The 20,451-nt window shown below is 44.2% G+C and overlaps 1 protein-coding gene across 3 annotated transcripts in view; it reads left to right on the top strand.

Moving 5' to 3' along the window:
* The first annotated feature begins 1,093 nt into the window (after positions 1-1,093).
* TOM1L2 (target of myb1 like 2 membrane trafficking protein) overlaps positions 1,094-20,451 on the top strand; it is a 57,053-nt gene continuing 37,695 nt past the window's right edge. For all 3 annotated transcript variants that reach the window (XM_059862221.1, XM_059862220.1, XM_059862222.1), the window contains exons 1-2: positions 1,094-1,224; positions 20,030-20,114. In XM_059862221.1, coding sequence (XP_059718204.1) covers positions 1,173-1,224; positions 20,030-20,114 — 137 coding nt within the window. In that variant the 5' untranslated portion in view covers positions 1,094-1,172. The remainder of the gene's footprint in view (positions 1,225-20,029; positions 20,115-20,451) is intronic.

Below are 20,451 nucleotides of genomic sequence, written 5' to 3'. Positions count from 1 at the left end.
TGAGACTATTTATCTTTTTCAAACTGTGCAGAGTTAACGAATCTCTGTGAAGGACTTGAATCTCCAAACTTTTGCTTGTGTAAGATGTTTATAATTACAGAGTAAGTTCTGATTTATTTTTGCATAGGACAGCGATGATAAATGTCAGAGTTTGGACAGTTCTGTTCTTGTTATGGTGTTTCATTAACAAACCAAACCTCTCTGTGGCTGGGTGCAGCACACACAGAGGAGCAGCAGGCTCTGGATTTATCCATCCTTGAGCTTCCTCTCTCTCTTTCTTGCACAATCACAGAATTATTTGGGTTGGGAGGGACCTTAAAGTTCATCTCATTCCACCCCTGCCATGGGCAGGGACACCTTCCACAGTCCCAGATTGCTCCAAGCCCTGGCCTGGCCCTGGACACTCCAGGGATGTGCCCTTGTCCAGCGTCTCTTCGGTCAATGCCGCTTCCAGCCACCCCGGCCCGGTGGGTGGGAAGGGGCCGCCGCCTCCCGCTCCCGGACCCACCGAGGCCCAGATCCCGGCCCGTCAGGCCTCTCACCGCGGATCCCCAGGGGTCGGGGTCGGGGTCGGCTCCCGGTTCCCGTTCCCGCGTCCAGGTTCCCTGTTCCCTGTTCCCGGTTCCCGGTTTCCCGTTCCCGGTTCCCGGTCACGGTTCCCGGTTCCCACCCGCGCCTCAGCGCCCGTCGCTAAGGAAGCTCAGGTGCGTTGCTAAGGGCTGCACGTGACCGGCTCAGCCGCCAATGGGCGTGGAGTGGGTGGGGATGTCAGCTACCAATCAGAGCGCGAGAAATCCGTGTCAGCCAATCAGTGCTGGGACCGTGCCCTCGGGGCGGAGTGGGCTCGGATGATTGACGTTGCCTTTACCCAATAATTTTACAGATAGTTTCGGGCTTTGTCCAATAGAAAATAGCAGTCTCGTTGTCCCTGCTGTCCATCAAAGGGAGGGCGGGGAAAGGGGCGGGATTACTGAGGGGGCCGGGCCCTCTATTGACAGTGATGGACACGCTCTTTAACCAATAGTTTTGCCGCGCGTCCTGCAGCTGTCCAATTGAAAGCAGGGAGGCGGGACTCAGCTGCCAGAGCGCGCTGCGGTTGGTGCGCGTGGCTGTCGGTCAGGGCGCGGTGCGGGAGGGGTGGGCGCTGGGCCGCTGTTTGTTGTCATCCCAAGATGGAGTTTCTTCTGGGGAACCCGTTCAGCACCCCGGTGGGGCAGAGCCTCGGTACGGCGGCCTGGGGAGCGCGGAGGGGCCCGGGGGAGCCCGGGGAGACAGCGGAGCTTCGGCCGGCGGGCGGGGCTGAAAGCAGCGGGGGGCTCTGGGGGTCTCTGAGGGGCTGTGGGGGCCCTGGGGGTCTGTGAGGGGCTGTGGGAGCGGTGGGGGGAGAGTCTGTGAGAGCCCATGGGGGAGATTTGGGCTCGGTAAGGGGCTGCGGGGCTTAGTGGAGGTGTTTGGGGCTTATGGGAATCAGTGCGGGTTGATGGGGGGGCTGGGGGTGGTGTGGCAGCTCTGGGGGCTCTGGAGGTGTCGGAGGGTCTCTGGGGAGCAGGGATTCCAGGGGTTCCAGGGGCTTGGAGGGGCTGGAAGGCTTTTGTTTTTGGGGAGTGTTGGAGGCCTCAGTGCGGGCCTCTGGGGTTAGTGGGTGATGTGGAGAGATCAGAGGGCAGAGAAGGTCTGGGGAACAGGCTGCTGTCCATGAGAAGAGACTGACTCCACCTCGAGATGGATGCAGGAAAGTTGTTGCATCCCCCAGCTCCTATTCCTGAAGTTGAGTGCCTTCTTCCAGACCACCTTGTCACTGATGCACTTTTTCCCAAAGTACTGAAACCTCCCTGTGCCTCTGAGTGGGCAGGGGGGTGATACGGTCAAGAGACACAAATGAGTGCTCGTTTTTCAGCCTGGAGGCTGAATTGTGGTTTTGGTAATGCTTTGGTGCCATTAGCAGGTTATTCTGAGCCAGCTTCCACTGCGTGGCCAGTCAAGGCCTCCCTGGGCTGCTGTGGCTGCTCCCTCCTTCCCACAGATGTGTTCTTTCATGGCTGCTCATGTTTTGGTTTGGGTTGCCATGGCTGGGGCAAAGAAGAGAAAGGAGAAAGCTTGAGCATCACTTATGCAGAGTTTGGTGACTCTGAGTTTTCACCTCAGCTGAGTGGGCTCTCAGTGCCTCCTGCTTTCCTGTGTTGGGCCCTGAAGAAATTTAAGATCTGTGACATTGCAGTGGGAAAGAACAGGCTGGCTCAGGTTCCTGCAGTGCAGGAGGGCGGGCAGTCCCAAAGCCAAGGTGATGCTCAGTCGAGCATGTCTCCTGCCAGGGGAGGCTGGGAGAATTGGGATTGTTCAGCCTGGAAAAGAGAAGCCTTGGGGTGACCTGATTGTGGCCTTCCCATATCTGAAGGGAACCTGCAGGAAAGATGGAGAGAAGGTCTGGAGTGACAGGATGAGGGAGAATGGCTTCAAACTGACAAGAGAGTAGCGTGGATGGAATATTGGGAAGAAATCCTTCCCTGTAAGGGTGGTGAGGCACTGGCACAGGTTGCCCAGAGAAGCTGTGCCTGGGAGTGTTCCAGGCCAGGTTAGACAGGGCTTGGAGCACCCTGGGATAGTGGAAGGTGTCCCTGCCCATGGCAGGGATGGAATGAGATGATCTTTAATGTCCCTTCCCACCCAAACCATTCTGTGCTTCTGTAACACACAGCTATGCATAGTCTAGCCTATAGCTGTTCTCTGTTGATTGATGGAATGATGGAATGATGGAAGTCTTTGAAAACCATAGTGGGGAAAACTTTGCAGAGTATAAGCTCATGGCCTCAAACCTCTTTTCTAGTCCTTTCCTCATCCCCACGTGCAGGGACACCCCCTGGCTGAGGTGAAAGGCCCTTGCCTGGGTGAGTCTCACGCTGTGCTCTGAGCGTGGCTGGGCTCTCTTTGTCAGGCTATATGGAGCATATGTATAACTTGCTGTTTATCCTCAGCCATCTGGGCTGTTTATTTCTTCTGCTGAGGGAGAGGAGTGCTGGGAATCAGAGGAGAATAATGAGAACAGCTCAAGAGAAAGGTGATTTTGGAGTGAATTGGCTTTGTTGTGTTTGTCCATCAGAGCACCCCTGCCAGGACAGCTGGGCCAGGCCTCTGCCCTCAGCCTGGGGAGGGAAGGCACCAATTTCTCCTCTTCATTGGCAGCTTCTCTTAGCATCAGTCTGTGGTTTGAAGGAACTGAAGAATTGTTGGGGGGCAGGGAGGGAGGAGTGGTAAAATCTGCTTTTTTAGCCTTCTGCCTGTTTAACTCCAGTATTAAAGGTTTTCAGAGCTCTCACATCCCCTCGCTCGCTGAGCAAGCGGTCGCTGCCAGCTTGGAGGCTTTGAACACTGAGCTGCTTCCATCAGATAAGGCTAGGTGTGCAGCTTCCCTTAATGCAAAATTCAGCTGCACTTTCAGAATGTTTTTCTTTACTCCCAGGGGGAAGAGATAACTTCAGATTTTATTTTGGAAGACAAATTTTTCTGCTTCTCCTATCGCTGCCAGTTATCCCTTTCTGAGACAGCAGTAAAACAAAAGCATGCCTTGTTCTCAGACACTGCTATTTGCCCAGTGCTTCCACAGCTTGTTTTTCCAATGAGCTTGTGGAATATCATTTTCACTTATGCTTCTCTTCATTCTTTGAAAGAAATGGAATAATTTTGTATTTCTGTTTAAACATATTGTGTTGTACACAGTTGTGATGTTTTCAAGCAAGGCCTAACACTCACCATAAGGGAGAAGTGCAGAAAATCCTGTAGGTCCATCAGCACACCAAGAATGTGTGTTCTCTGCCAGGAAGTAGCAGAGGTTCACGAGAAGATTTAATTAGGGCTCTACAGGATCTGCAGATAAATGCCAGGTCTGAAAGAACAAAGATGTCAGAAAAGGTTTGGGGAGAGCTGAGAGAGGTAATACAAGGGATTTTCTCTTTTCTCCTCTTTATCTGGATAATGTCTGAAGCTAGGCAGGCTTTTTATGTTAACTCTTTTTCTTAATGTGGGAAAGTAATGCTAGGATGAGCTCAGAGGATTTGTAATGGAGATGGATAGAGTCTCCTGCATCTGAAGTGCCAATTGAAATGGCAGCCAGGTTCCTCATGGCTGAAACCTACCTGATTTTTGGACTGGCTTGTATGGTACCCTCTATTCAATTCCCAGTAGTGACATAGCAGAAACAATATAAGCCATCACCATGGCTGCTAATTACAAACCTCACCTAATTTTGCTATCATACTTTGATGGACCTGTGGTCACTCAGCTGTCCTGGTGTCTGCAACAAAGTCCTCTCCTGAGAAGAGTGGTTGGGTTTTGGTGGGGCTGTGTGGAAGGCAGACAGCTGTACCTGAGAGATTCCTGAACTCAAAAAAAAATTTTCATTCCATTTTTCTTTCTACCTGGAGGTTGTTGTGAAGGGAGCTTATGGCATCATTTTACATATAAACCAAACATCTCACCCAGGATTTTGTAGCAGAATCCAATACTTCCCAAAGGTTTTGTGAGGTGTTTTTCAGAAGGTCTTTGTGAAGGCTGGTGAGAGTCTAGAGGGTGGAATTGGGTGCCATGGGTTTTGTAGGCTGCCAAGTACATCAAGGTTGACAAGATCCTTTGTGGCATTGGGTGCTGGCCCAGTTCTTCTGACTGAACTATTTATTTTTTCCAATCACCACTGAAAATACCATCTTGAAGAATATCCTGACCAGTGAGGAGCAGAAGAGCAGGAAGATGTGTAGTAAAGCAGTTCTGACAGAGTGCTTGCTGTGTGGAGAGGGATTGGCCTGGAGAAAAAGCTGCAATTTACAGTAGTGGGAATTTGCCTTGAGATTCACCATCCTGCCATAAATTGCTTTTTTATCTTTCTTTGTTCAGTGGAGCCATCTTTAAAGTGTCACCACTCTATTCAAGGTTATTAGAACAAATACCCTTGCTGCAGGTTAGTGAAAACATCTTTGATGATTAAAGCTGATTGAATTACAAGAATGTGGAGTGCTGGTGACTTTTTTTTGGCCATTCTGCTTATTTGATAGTGCCCATATGGCTTACATGGGAGGACACAGGGAAGCCTGGTTTAGGTTTTTTTTTGTTTTACTCTGGAGACATTGCAAAGGCTTCAGGAAAGTGCTCCTTTGTTTGAATCCAAAGCAAACCCTGCTGCTGCCCCCTCATGCAGGTGCAGAGGGCTGACCTGGGGCAGTGAGGTGTGAAATGGGCTCCTCACAGAGTGCTGGACAGGGGCATCAAGGTCAGTTTTGGTCAGGCTCTGGTCAGGGCTGTGTGCTGCTGAACTCAGCTCTTCTCCCTGCTGCCCCAAATCTGCCTGAGCCAGAGCCAAAGGCCTCTGGGAGTGAAGTTCAGCACCTGAATTAAGTGCAGCGAGACTTGAAAGTTAATTTTTAACAATGAAGAAATGAAGAGCAATTTCTACAATTAACAAAGTAGAAATGAAGTTGTCCTGTGTGGCTGGGAGTGGGATCAGGTGCTGCTGGTTTACATCCCTGTTGCAGAAGGGAAGTTTCAATGCACAGTGCTGGTCTGGGTACTTGGAGTCTGTTTTTGGAGGAGAAACAGTGTGGTGATTTAAGGAGGCTACAAAAACAAGGTTTCAGCAAAAGATACAGAGGCACTTTATTGAAGCAACAGTGAGGCAGACAGCTTTTCAATTGATTTTTATCAAAGCACTTGCAGTTTCCATTCAAGGCTGTTAAATTGATAATATATATGGTGGATACAGGCTGTTTTCAGAGCTGCTGTTTTGTTCCCCCCCTTTTTTTTCTTTTATTTTTTTCCTTTTTAATGGGAAAGTGCTTCAAGGGGTTTAAAACACCTTTTATTTCCCCTTCCATAATAAGCACTTGAGCCTTTTCTTCAGGTTTCTTATATCTCTAAGATTTTTATGATTCTTAGAATAAAAACAGTTCCTAAATAAATGAGTTGATGACTACATGTAGGAACAGAGAAATGCATTAGAGCCAGCAGCCTGTGGTAGTCCTGTGGGAGGCATTAATCCAGGCTTTCTTGTCCACAATTTCCCTAAGTTCCCTTCAGAGTAAACTTACTACTTTGCTGTGCTGTGAAGTAATTTTTAATAGATAAGCCTTTCCCCAATGCTAGGAATCAGTGTTTAAAGTGTTCACTGTAGTCTTAGGTTGTGGTCCACGTAAAATATCATCTTTGCCATGTTCTGTTGGGCTCTGAATCCTCTCTCATCATTCATTGCCTTATAATGAAATAAAAAGTTCTTTGCATTTACCCACAACCATGTTAGCATTGTCCCTTATACTAAGGGAAGCTTTTCTCCATACAAGGTGGCAGTAACTTTTCTTGCTGTATCAAAAAGATGAATTTTGCCTTTGCCTGCAGGGAAAAGGGCATAAGAAGGTCTGTCCTCAGAGCTGAAGTTCTTTTCTGGGTACTCCTGTAGCTGGTCAGTTTTTAGAAATCCAACACCCCCCTGCTCATTCAGAATTGTGCTTGTCAAGCAAAAAGAGCCTGATAAAGTGCTTTTGGTTTTATAAGATTATTTGGATCTGCTTTCACTTCATGACAATGGATTATGTTGTAAGGAAAATCTCCATGAAATAGGAAAATGGATATCTTTGCTCTTTAAAGGAGCAAATAAATACTGAGTCATGAGTCTGGCAACTTGGAGAAACTACGTACACGTGTGAAGCTGGGTAATTAGTATAATGCCATTTAATACTGGGTTACTAAGACTGGATTTATTTTATTGGCACAAAAGCAGATTGTACTTCATGAAGGTATTATAACATGTATTTTTGGGTAATGCTGTTTTATCTCTTTCAGCCTGGTACACTTGAATGTATATTCCATATGCTTCTAATAGCCATGTCTATGTGAGAGTGAGGACAGCTTGTTCCCAGTTTGGTACTGCTCTGTTCATGAACTCAGCAGATTTTTTAAACTGCATATTTAAAATATGCTTGTCTAAAAAACACAGAAAATCCCCACAAACCCTTCCAACTGATGTAATATTTCATCCAAAACAATTTTCCCCCATGAAAGAACTCTGTTTTCCTTTGTGAGGAACAGTTTTGAGGTAGGCAGACTTTCCTGTGATTTCATAAACTATGTTGAGTTTTTAATGAACAATTTTTGAAGGTGTTGAAGGCATTTGTGGTATTCTCAGTGACAGTGATCAGTGGAGGGACAACAGCAGCTCTGGCAGAAGTTTTAGTGAGATGATCCTTCCCTGGGAAGGGGCTGCCTGATTCCTGCAGGGCCAGGGCTCAGGCTGGCCTGGCAATCTCCTTCCTCATCTGGTGTTTCCTGCTTGGCAAAAGGTAATTTCATCCTCTGTGTTTGGGTTTAAAATCTGTACAATGGGTAAGTGATAAGAGCATAAATGTTTGAAGGGCACAGGGAGAAAGGATGTTGGGGGAGCCCTGAGAAGTGAGGAAATGACCCAAAATCCCAGCCTGTGAAACACAGCACAAATCATCCAGAACTAGTTTTCCTCCTTCTCATTTGCATCTGCCTGGGGAATTCCTAGTTTTCTATGTAAAAGAAACTTGTTGCTGAGCATAAAAATCCTACCAAGGATTGATAAGCCTTATCTTCTGTATTTGTGTAGTAATTCTGTTGATGGTTCTGCCCGATCATTTCAGTTACTGCCAGTGGCAAAAGGCTCTTTTAAAATTGATGAGTCTTCAGCACAAAAGATACTGGTCTAAAAGCTTTGCTAGAGCTGGGTCTCTCTTCCCTTAGGAGAAATCCTTTCATGTTTTTGTACAACCCAGGGAGTCAGATCTTCCAGCTGTAGGTAACATTTCCCACTGCTCAGGAAGGGGAGATGCAAATAAATCCAGCCAGTCTATTACTGGCAGCATTGTCTTTAAATTTAAATATACACTCCACAATTGTTCTCTGCCTGCCAGAATTATAAGGTGGGCTCCACAATGCAGTGACTCATTTCAAAATCAAGGATTAAGGGTAAAAAAATCCATGCCCTGTCTGTGTTTGAGCAATTCCTGGCATGGCTGTGTATGGACTATTTACCCATGCTCCTGTATCTCTTAGTTCACAGCATTTGGCAGCTCAGTCACAGGGAGCATCAGGAGACTCAGAAATGAGGAGAGACTCAGAAGAAACCTGTTGAATAAGATGTTTACCTTGTAGCCTGCTTATTCCTTGGGAGTCAGGCAGCCTGTTCCCCAGCTGGATCTTGGAAACCTTCTGGGTTAAATTAGCTTGGGAAGAAATTATTTTTTCCGATTCAGATCAAAGAAAACATACACAGAGCAAAGGCACAGACTTGTGTTGTAAGCTGTTTAAACTGTGTTTGAATACCAAGAATTTTTCAGAGCATTGGTTTCATGTTCTTAAGGCAGGAAAGACTTTGTTGCATCCCAAATGTGGTCAGGAATGTTGAAGATGTTAACTTGAACATGTTGCATCCTCTTTATTTTCATGGGATACATTTACTGCCAGAAATATGTCTGGTTTCCTATTTGACCCAAATAACAACAACAACAACAACAACAACAAAATCCCATTTTTTTGCCTAGCTTAATAAGTGCAGAAGGTCCCTTTTAAAAATCAGGTGTTTCCTGACTTTTTTTTTTTAAAAACTTTTATTTTGTCTCAATTATAGCTTTCTGCATTTTATTTTATCTTGCCTTTCTTTGTCCATAAACACAAAAGGCTACCTTGAGCATATTAAATAAATTGCAAGCTTCAGCAGCTTTGCCAGCAAATTTTGGAAAGTTTTATGACATTCTGAGCCTACAGGTGAGAGATATTTCATAGCTTTGTCTTCTGAGACTAATAAATACATCTGTATATTAAATAGAAGCATTTTACTTAAGCTTTGGTGACCAAATACTTACTGAAGTACAGATAATTTTTAAAAGAATATCTGCAAGGCTGTAATTAGTAGTTTTGTCTAAGAAGTCCTGCCTAAGGTTTTGACTGAGATGATCCAGAGATGAGATACTATGTTGTAGCTTTTCCTCCAAAACCTTGTTGACTGCAATCTGTTGGGCTCAACACTTTCCCCTCTTTTACATAAGTTGTTGAGGATCTTAATTCCTCAGTTTTCACCAAAAAGCTCTCTGATCAGTTAACAGAGTGTTAAGGAATTTCCCCAGTTAATTGGTTCCTAATTTAAGGATTAGGAGAGAAGATATGCAAATTTTATTGGAATATTTAATCTGGAGTGAGTCTTGAAATCCATCTCCCCACTGTGACCCGAGTTATTTCCTGAATTCTGTCTGGTATTTTCCTGAGAAGTTGTTATGGGATATAGGTATGATAATAAGAAGATTGATAGTGGGATGTAGAGCTTGGGCTGGAAGCAGCATGTATTTGGGTTTGTGTTACCCTGAGCTCACATTTCAGCTGTTGTAGTAAATAGCTTGTTTTTTTCATTATCTTTGAGCTGCCCTTTCTCTACTGATTTTCTGTGGTTTTAATTAGAAGGGTATTTTGCTGAAAAGAGCGAACTCAGACCTTTGTGAAATTTTCTGCTAGTACAAATAATGGTAAATCTGAAATCACTTATTAGACAAGGAGTTGTTATGGCAACTATAAGATGGTTGGCTAATCAGAGAGTGAGATCAGTTTTTATTTACAAGTGTAATGAGCAATTAAGTTTGAGCAGCTGTCAGACTTGGAAAGTGATTAAAGTTCAGCAAACAACCCAAATGGGTCAGTGTTCAGTTCTGATGGTTTTCTGACACTGCAGCTTGATCATCTGTGGGTTTTACCTACTATAATTAAAACTGCCTTTTAAATCCCCATCCGTGCCAATGACTTGGCATAGCCAACGAGTAGAAAAACCCCTTTTTCCTACCATGGGTATTGGCCTGGAGTCTTGCTGTGGGTAATGAGGTATTTCACGTGTAGCATTCCTTAAAGCAAAGCTCAGTTTGGATGCAGAATCATCTCCTGGCTGTGGGGATCACCAGGAGGGAGCTGGGGCACTGCAGCCTGGCTCAGCCTTTACACCTCTAAAGGCTCCCTTTCATTACAGGCAGCATTACACAGTTGTTGGTTGCTTAGGGAGCTGCTGCTGGGCTCCGAGGAAGGATGTGCACAGTGTGCATGAGCATTAAACCCAAAGGAAGTGGAGAAAATTGTGATTCACCCAGAAACAGGAGGAAATGCCCAGAGAGGCTGACCTTGGCCAGAGCTGGTCACAGTGGACAGGGCAGGCTGCTCGTCCTCATGGCTTTCCCAAGCAGGAGGAGCTGGTTCTCTGCAGTTCCAAAATATTGCATGTGTTCACACTGGGAAGGTTACCTTCCCATCCATACTCTGCACCAGATCAGCTGTTTCATTGCTGGGGTTTGCTTCCCTGCTGTATGTGTAAAATAAGCCAAAATGTTTGTAAGCCTTGCTCAAAACTTGTGTTCTAGTTAAACTGTAACTGTCCAAAACAGTTTAACCAGTGGAGTTATTTTCCAAAATTACGCTGCAGTCCCCTGATGCATTTGCATTTTTATTAATTTTGCCACACTACTAGTGTGATGTAATAGAGGCAATTGCAGTGGAACATGAAATGGACTGGGACAGCTCCTGACCTGAAGAATTTACAAAGTTGTGTGCCTAGATAGCACAAGTTGGTGAATGGGGACTTAAGGGAAAACTAAAATGACAAGTCTCAGAAATAGGCATTTGCATACTTGACCTAAACTTCTGGTATTTACATTTTCTATTTATCAGTCTTTTTCAGGCTTATCTGCAGCAGTGGCACATGAGAAAACAGGGCTGTAAAAATGGAACAGAATTTTTAGTAGGGTTATTAGAGACCAAGAAATCCACATTTCTCAGCCCCCAAGATGGGATTGCACATACGTGTCTTGTTATTGCTGTTGCCTGATTTGCACTCGGGTTTCCTGAGGAGATTGCTTGGGAGTGTTTAGCTGCTAAGCTTCTGCAGGCACAGCAAGCAGAATGGGCAGCTGACAGTGGAGCCTTTCAGTGGCCACAGCACTGGCAAAAGTAATTCCTGTCACCTAGTGGAAGAGGAGCCAGCTCTTCCCTCCTCCCGTGGTAAAAACACTTAGAGTATTCCAGATGCTGATCCTCAAGCCATGGAGATTTTGGAGAATTGGGATGGGGTTGGAGCTTGCTGCCTCTTGCATGGGCCTGTAGAGAAGTGCAAGGGAAGGCTGAAAAACTGAAATGCAAACTGAAGCCTTCACTCTAGAAAACATGACCCATCAACTCTCAAAAGCTGCAGACTCCTCTGTCTGGTTCACTCTACATGTGGGATAATTGGGGTTTTCCAGAGGATGCAGCTTTCACCTTCCTAGTGGTAGGAGAGCTGGGGGTGGGAACATGCACGTGGAATAGTTACTGCAGGAGTTGTTGTGTTTCACTTGTAACACTTGCAATTTTAATTACCACGTGTGAACACTTGCTTTAAAATCCCGTGTAGCATGCTGCAGCAAAGGAGTAAACCTGTTCTTGTAACTGCCTCCTTGTAGGAATGGGAGATTTTGCCTATTTTTTCCCCTCACTCAATAGTGTTTTCAGCTTCTTTTAAGCATGTGAAAATGTGGGCAACTGATTTTAGGAGTAACCTGTAAAAAATAATACAAATAATTCTAATGTAGGAACGTGATGATTCTTTCTGCCTCATAGTTAGTTTGCAGCAAACATGTTACAAGTGAGCAGGTGGGAGGGGGGTTTTGAAATATATGGGGATGGATTTTTAGAGTTTGCAGCTGACATGGATTAAAAATTCTTAGAACATTTCATCCATGAAAGGCAATTAGTTTTGTTTTATGAATATGAAAAGCACGTCGCTTGTAAGTACTGGAGTGAAGTCCCAAGTGAGTTATTAGAACTTGCTTTACTCATGTAGTACAAAATTGGCCATCAAGAGCTGATAGATTTCAAATATAGCTCACTGACACACTGATCATCCATAACTTTTCATAAAGTCATTTTTTTTGGGCTCACCTGTAATTACTGGATGCTGTTGAAGTCCTGAATGGGGCAGATAGTCACAGATCAGGACACCTCCTTACTCTTGATGGTGATTACAGCATGTTGTGCTGCTGGGATATGGAATTATGATATCTCTCTGCCTGCTTTTCCTACTTTCAGCTGCTCCTCTCTCTGAGATTCATAAGTTAAGGCTGATAAATGAATGGAGTCTGCTCTTTTTTTTAGCAGTTGGTTTTTTTGGCATTAGGAAAAATTAATGCAGTCATTGGTTTTGGATTATTGGGGTTGTCTATGTGAGTAGTTCTCAGCTACTGATGTGTGTTTGAAAAATGTTTATTTTTTTCAGCTTCTTTCTTTGTTTTGGGAGTTTTTTTGGAGAGCCAAAACTGTTAAAAAATCTGGTATTTCTAGTGTTAATCAACAGATGTTATTCGTCCAGTATGTCAGTGCTTTAATACCTGAGATTCCCAGTTAAGGAACTGGTGGTAGCCCAAGTTAAGGAATGAGGTAGCCCCTCCAAATTCCAGAAACTAAAACAGGATGAAAACTCTTTGGCAAGTGGTGGGCTACAATCTAAGTTCTGGCTATGGAAATGACTAAATGTTGATGATCTTGTTATAAAACACTGGCTGCTGGACAGTGTTCAAAGGAGGAGGAGATTTGGGTACCCATCCTGATGCACTGACCTGTTACAGCCACACCATGCTGATAAATTCTCCCACACAGAATCGTACAGACACGTCACAGCAGTTGCAGTTAAATTTAGAAAAGGCAAATCTGAAGGAGACCATTTCATCACCCAGGAGATTTTAATTTATGCTTTCATGCCTCTCATCCCGAGAAGAAAGATGGACACTCCGAGTGGGATGATATTAAACTGCTGGAAGTGTTGCCTAATAGATCACAGATGTCTGTGAAGTGGCAAGTCATCACCCCCCTGACACAACGGGACGAGGGGACACTGTCACGAGATGTGACATGTCATAAAGGATCATTGATTTGTTGCTCCCCTACTGTAAATCAAACATCCCCATTCAAATCCATTAAAATCCATTAATACAGGGTGCAGATTTTAAAACTGCTTTGACATTTCTGATTGAAGGCTTGGGTGTATCGATTCCTGACGCGAGCAGGTCCCTGTTTGTCAATCAGAAAGTAGCACCATCATCTGAAAATCGTGGCTTGGCAGCGAGGTGGGAATCTACCCAAGGTCAGTGCTGAAAGAGATGAGGGAACGTGCAGTGAAGGCTGAATTTTGGGGAGAAGTGCCTCTGAATCATGCAAGTGGCTTGATGAGCTGGGAGCTGCTTGTGTGTGACCTCGCTCTGAAGGACAGCTATTTACAGTACATGGGTCAACTTGTGAGCTCTGATGAGTGTCAGGGCATGGGAGGAAGGTGGCTTTCTGTGCTTTGTTTCTAAAGCTGTGTAGAATGGAGAAGTCAGATGGATTTCACTGTGTTTTAAAGAAGCAGTAGTGTCTCTCTGCCATCTGTTTTGGAAGAGAGCAACTCACATACACATGTCATTCAGTGGAGTTTGCTGTCAGCAGCAACAATTTCTGCTGATGGGGGAACTTCAGGGAGAAGATTCATAACAAAAGTCTTTATTGTATAGAAACACACCGTTCTGCTTGGGATCCAGCTTCCAAATGCTTTTAAGGACTGTGACTAAACTACCATTTATGCCTGAGATGAGAGACATGTGAGTACAGAAGCTGCCTGGACCAGGTTGTCCTGCCAGGCCTTTCTTGTGCAATACAATTGCAGATGGGAAGGTCCGACTGGTTTTACACCCTGCAAATGTATCAAGACCTTTGAGATGAGATAAACTAAGTGAGCCATGCTGATATGTTCCCTTGCCTGCTCTGATATTATTATAAGGCTTTCTGTTTTGGTTTTCTTTTTGTTCAGGTGAAGCTCTGATCTGAGTATGAAAGAAAAGTCTTCTTTGTTGTACGGCTGTTAGTATTTGTTTAAAATATATTAATCCATTCACCTTGCTCTGCTTCTGAACCTGCAGTGCAGCTATGCTCAGTTAGTCACCTGGAGTTTCCTGCACCTGAGAGGCTGAATTTGTGGGTGATGTTTTTTTCTACAACATATCTAAATCACGAAAATGTTGTAGCATGACTGTGAGTACCATGAGGTCCTTGAAAAGGCACAGTAATTATGTACTATATATTCATGATTGCAGGTATGTGTGATCTGGAAAGCAGGTTGGAGGAAGTTTGGCATTTGGGTGGCACCTTCAAAAAGAAGAAAACCTGAAAGTTAATTGGAGAAAATGACAGTTCCCAGTTTACTGCTGTGCCTTCCAACAGCACTCGAGCTAAATACTCTTTAGGATTGCACGTGTGTCTGTCCACAGTGTCTCTCTATTTTATTTTAACATAGACTTTGCAGCCATTGCCAACTATTCATTTATTCAGCACCAGAAACTTTGGCAAAACAATGAACAGAAGATAAATTATTTGATCCCAAAGAGTTTTAGTGTGAGCATAGCTAAAAACCAAGTGAAAAATCACAGTGGTCATGACAAGTGGTGGCCAGTGCTGCAGCAGTCCAACCCAAATCACGTTTTCTGTAGTGCTTTGCCGTTCAGATTGAGCCTGTTTGTTCTAGCTGACTGCCTTTTTCCTTGGAAGTGTGAAGCTCAGCATTTTCAGAGCAGTGTGAAATAAGGAATGTAGAAAAAGGACTTGGAGCAGTGAGGTGGCTAATTGAAAAATGCTCTTGGAGCTGCGCGCTCTAACAAAGAAGCTGGCAGGGTTTTATGAGTAAGTCACTCCAGAGTTGAGTTTTGATCTTGAAATTTGAATGAGTCACATTTATATTTTAATAGGAGTGTTTTGATAAAAAGGAACAATCCTCCTGTTGGTTACCATAATGCCTAAGTGGCCGTGACTGTCTTTTTAAAAGCAAATATAGAGAAACAAGAATAGACTGTTGGGTCCAGGAGTATCCAAGTGTGTTATTTAAGTGTGTCTCTGTCTCCTAAGTGAAATGCCTCGAACTCAGCAGCTTTTTGAGTGCTGGGGGTCTTTGGTCTTATCTTCATTTTGCTTGGACAGCTGAAATATGTTTCCATGGCCTCTGTATGGTCTTTCCCCAGATCTTATTGATGGTGCTGTGGGGGTCATTGCTGATTGAATCCAACAAAGACAACTGCAGTCACAAAATGTAATGGTGCTTTAAAGTGTAAAACAGTTCTATAGGCTACAGCTCAGAGATGTCATTGTCCCATTCATCTGAGCAATCTTGTCTGGTTTGCATTGCCTTGCAAAACTCTTGCTATTTTCCTGGAAGCCCAGTCTGTAACAGCATTTTGCTTTTACCCTTAGCAGATGCCCCTCGCTTCTGAGAGAGCAACGCTGCATTGAAGGGAGGGGAACCAGCAGGATGGAAGTAAAAACCTGCTGATACTGTGGCTCCTTCTGATCCTTATTATGCAGAGTGAAATATAACATATCTGACTGTTTGATTTGCTAATTTCAGTGGTGGAGCACAGCTGGTAGGCAGGTGGACTGTTAAGAGACAAGACAAAGATCTAAGATCTGCAATCTTATGAACTTGCAAGCAAAAAAGAAAAAACAACCACAAACCCTAAGATGTTTTATGCTATTTGAACACTGTTCAAACACTGTTGGAGGCAAGCGGAGAAGTTTGGACTTGGAGCTTTCTTGGTTTTGGATCTCTCTAACACAATGCACTGGTGTACATGTTTCTTGCATAAATAGAAGGTGATTTTGTGTGTGTAGTTCATCCCAAATGTATGAATTGAGAGTCTCTGATGCAACATCTGGAGAAGACCCAAGAGAGAAAACTGTGAGGTCTCTGAAAAAAGATCTGTTCATTCATGAGATTTTGATATTCAAACAGAAAACTGCAGTTGTGATGTTTCCATTTAATGTTATTTCTAGCAAGTGCCACATTTAACATTCCCTTTTGCCTTTTCTCCCAAGACCATTCTGCAGCACCATAAAGACTTACTGGTACTTATAGATGGACTTTTGGAGAGATTTTTACCCTGGTCCTGTCATCATTCAGGCTGGAATAGCTGCTCTCTGTGCTTCCAGCAGTCAGAATTCCAATCTCAGCTGTACAAACATGCACATGGAGCAGTAGTATGGATTGAAGAGAGCAGAGAGGAGCTTCTTGAGGATAACCAGTGTTGGTGTTTGTGAGGTCGCTTTTGCCTTGGTTTCAGGATGGGTGATAAAAGTTCTCCTGTTTTCTTCCTGCATTTAGAAACTAATTCCTGCCCTGCCCTTGTAACCTGTTTGTCACATGGTGATTGTACAGGAATTTCTGACCTGGTTTCCTTGTGGTGACATCTCAGGTCGGAGCAGGTTGTTTGGGCAGAGGCTTGTCTGGGGGTGTGTGCACTGAGACTGTTTGTACTGGGAACTTTACACTGCTGAACCCTCTGGGTGCTGTAAATTATACAGGATTGCAGCAGGAGCAGGGAAATGCTGATATTGCTGTTTGGCAGAGCGTGGAAATGCGGCCACAAGAGTTGGAACTCAGAAGGAAGGTGTGAATGAAAAAAATAGCACCATTTTTTCTCCTTTTCCTCACAGACTCCAGATAAGCTGATGCTGTGTGTGCATATGCAGTGCCCAAGGTCTGCTGCGTGTCAGGCGTGGAGTACCAGATTGTCTTTCTTCCCAGCAGAACATTTATGCTTTAATTTGGGACACGTGGTGGCAACTGATAGCATCTTGTTTCAGAGAGAGACTTTCTGATAATCTCACTGGTGGTATCATGTCTCTGTGTGAGACACAAACCCAGCATTATCCCAGTGCTCATGAGAGCTGCTCCTGAGTCAGGAGCTGTGCAAGGAGCCCTTGGCACCAGGCTGGGAGCTGCCACCCTTCTGTGATGCAATTAAATTGTTCCATAAACTCTTCGGTTCAGGGCAAACTCCTCCTCATCACCTTCCCTCTTAACATTTCTTACTGCACCCTGGAATCCTTTGGTCACATTCCAGAGTTCATGTGTGAAGGAACTGGTGCCTTTTAACGGGCGTGAAAGAGGTTGAGGAACTGATTCCTCTTTCAAAAGGGGTTTGCATGATTTGTGTGCCATTCCTTTGCTGTTCTGTGTTAGTTTCCAAAATCTGTTTAATTGTCTTGTCAGCTGTATCTGGGTACTATTTGAGGAGGAGCCTTCCAAAGTGTCCATGAAATACTGGACAGGTTATTGAGTATTTTTAATTTTCTGCATTTTGGCTCTATTGGGTAGGGATTCTCCTGCAGCTGAGTGCAGGCAGAGCTGTTTCACTAGAGATCCAGAATTACAACCTGATGTGTTTTGGTTCTAGAAGAGCTCTGCAGGCTTTCAATTCGTTGCAGCACAATGCAGCTCTTCAGGCAAATCCCACCCAAACCTTCTCTGCAGCCAGTGAACTCCTTTGTACAGCTGAGAGAGCACTGCAGCAGCAAATCTGGGTCACACACCCTATAAAGGACACACAACTCCAGATGACAAGTGCTCGTGTGCTCTCTGTTGCTGAAGAAGAGACTAAAATTAGCTTCTGCCTCTTACTCGAATTAAAAATTACCCAAGGGGAAAAGAACTATTTCTCAAGAAGGCAACTGTTATGTCTTAAACCCACACAGTCTCAGCTGTGTATGCAGAAATGCAAAAATAAAAAGGTAGTAACCAAGTTTTTTGGGAGAAAGGGGATTTTGTTTTTCCTGGAGTATCTCAAAAAGGGAGTATGACCAAGGTTATCAGGGACCACAGATGAGCATTCTAGTGCTAACCTCTGTACAGTGCTGCAGCAGCATCTCTTCACTCGGCTAGCTTCAAAATATCACATTTTTTACCTATGGAGTGCTGCCATATCCACATTTTGTCAAAATAAACCCTAACTCCATGGGTTTTACAAGACCAGTGAGTGAATTGGATGCCAGCACAACTTTGTGCAGGATCAGCATTCCCCAAAATCAAATATAAAAAGCGATTATAGCAGACCAGAGAGACTGAACATGTTGCTGCCTGATGCCAAATACTGTCAAGAGCACACACATTTGTTAATATAGTTTAAGATTAAGGAAACAAATGATGTGCCCAGCTTAAGGAACACTCTCTGTTTAAGGCACAATCTCTTAATTTGGAGCATTTGGCTTGTAAATCCTTTGCAGCTCTGGGGATCACCTTCTCTGGCAGATCACATGTAGTGATGTTGGGTTTTTCTCAATCTCTGAATGTTAAGGGTTTTTTTCTAATGTTGAATAAAATGTTTTCTTAACTGATAAGGACTATATGGAGGTGAAGGCAGATCACATTCTGTAGCAATAAAACCTGATGTAGACTGTAAGAACACAAAGCAACTAACAGGAGAGATTCTTACAAGTAGCTTTGCGCAACGATAAACTCCTGTATCCTAGAAAACATTAAACAGCTCTGCCTGCACTATTAAGTGCAGTAAATTAAAAATATTCAGTAGTCTTTATTGGACATTATGGAAGCTGTGCATCTCTCAAGCATAAAGAATTTTCATTGACCAAAGTGAACTTTACCATGAGGTGGTGATGGCTGAAAAAGATCCAGCTGGGAGATTTTCAGTCTCCATTCCCTCTCCAATGGGTACACTGCAGTGCTGCTTCTCAGAATAAGAAGTGAGGTCTGTAAAAAATATTTTCCTGTTCCATAATCTCCTTTTCCATGGTTTCCTCTCCCTTCTGTTCAGCTCTCCCTTCTGGGGTTCTCCATAGCTGTCTGGTTTGTCTCAAAGTTCTATAATTGCTGTTCTTGGTGGAGCTGCTTTAACCATGATTTTGGTGTAGACAGGTCACTGAAACTTGAATTACCCAGGCACAGTCTTTCTCCAAACAATGTCCCATAATTATGGCCACTGGGCATCTGTATCCTCAGTCACAGTGATAGAAATATTAATAGGAAAAAAAACACTGTTGGTAAACAAAAAGAGATGTGTGAAGCCCTTGGAGCCTGGTCTTTCCAAACAAAATCTGCTCTGTCCTGGGGTACAGATTGGGGTTAGATGTAGACAGAAGGATAGTTGGAGAAGATGGTACCAGTGGTTTTGTTTCTGCTTTGGAATGTTTAAATGTGGGTTTGCTTACCCCCTTTGCCTTCCAGCATTGGATGCCAGGGATCTGTAGAAAAACCCAGAGTAATTTAGAGAAGGTCATGCTTGGCTCAAAGGTCCCCTTTTTAGATCTTTCTAGTGACAGGCTTTTATGTTCAACTTGACATCATTCCTGACTGTGGGTAGCAGATAGGATTTGAATGCTGCAAGTGAGGAGTGTGAAAAATTCCAGGGATGTTCCAGGCACTGCTAGACAGAACTATATTGATTTAGGAGGAAATCCCAAGGAGGAAATAGTTCTTGTCAACTGATTACTACAAGTTATGGTTATGCTACTCCTGCAGACGTCTATAAATTAAACTGCCAGCAGTTGGCATCTGCCATTGTCACAGTGCTATAGGTCATCCTTCCCTGGGAATTGAGTGATGCCAGAGTGACTTAACCTGCCACACAAATAGTGGGGGAGGATTTGGGAGGAAGGCAGAGCTTGGGAGGTGTGTACAGAGCCCCAGCATGGAGAGGGACATAGCATGGGACAGATGTCATGATATCATGACCTGAACTGTTATGTGCTAAATGTTTTCATGTGCTGGTGGGTCTTTTCATGCTGAAATTCCTTGAATTCTGTCTCCAGGTTGCTGTTTTTCCTCCCTCAATTCATGGGGAGGTATTATCTGCTGAAACAGGGAGGAGGTCCTGCTGGTTTGGGGGGATATTTTCCTAGCTCATAACTTGCCAGCAATGCAGCATCTAAAGAGTTTAAATTGGAATTAGCTGACATTTTCCTACTCTCCCAGGAATTCAGGAGTCTTTGAAGAACAACCCATCTCTGTGGGCTGGAGGGATAATTGATTCTGTCTGGAAACCTCTATGCTGATCCCTAAAACCAGGATGGAAGGATTGACATTGTTTACTGTCAGCAGGGATTTGTTTTTTTCTGTCTGTTACTGAATAGTTTCAGCTTGGAGTAACTGAAGATGGATTGAGGTATAGACCTAATCAGGAAGATGTGAAAAGATTTATTTTTCTTTACTTTACAGAAAAGGCCACAGATGGCTCTTTGCAGAGTGAAGACTGGACACTTAACATGGAGATCTGTGACATCATCAACGAGACAGAAGAAGGGTATGTGCCATTTCAGCAGACTTGGAAAGGTCCCTAAACACAATCTTCCTCTGGTTGTACTCAGCATGTGAGGAGGTGCAGTGAGGCTGGGGGCAGATGCTCATGGTTTGAATCAGTTTGCAGATCAGTTGCTTGGTTTTCCTGCTGCTTAGACCTCACCTGCTCTCAGAAAATACTGTATGATGCAGTGCCTGGAGGATTCAGGATGAGAGGAAATAGCCACAAGCTGTGCCAGGAGGGCAACTTATTTAGGAGATGAATTAGAAAAAAATTCCTCCCTGAAAGGGTGGTCAGGCACTGGGTTAGGCTGCTCAGGGAAGTGGTGGAACCACCATTC

Source organism: Haemorhous mexicanus, chromosome 17, assembly GCF_027477595.1.
Source record: "Haemorhous mexicanus isolate bHaeMex1 chromosome 17, bHaeMex1.pri, whole genome shotgun sequence".
Taxonomy (NCBI): Eukaryota; Metazoa; Chordata; class Aves; order Passeriformes; family Fringillidae; genus Haemorhous; species Haemorhous mexicanus.
Note: the sequence above shows the minus strand (reverse complement) of the source record. Positions and strands in the feature narration are given on the sequence as shown.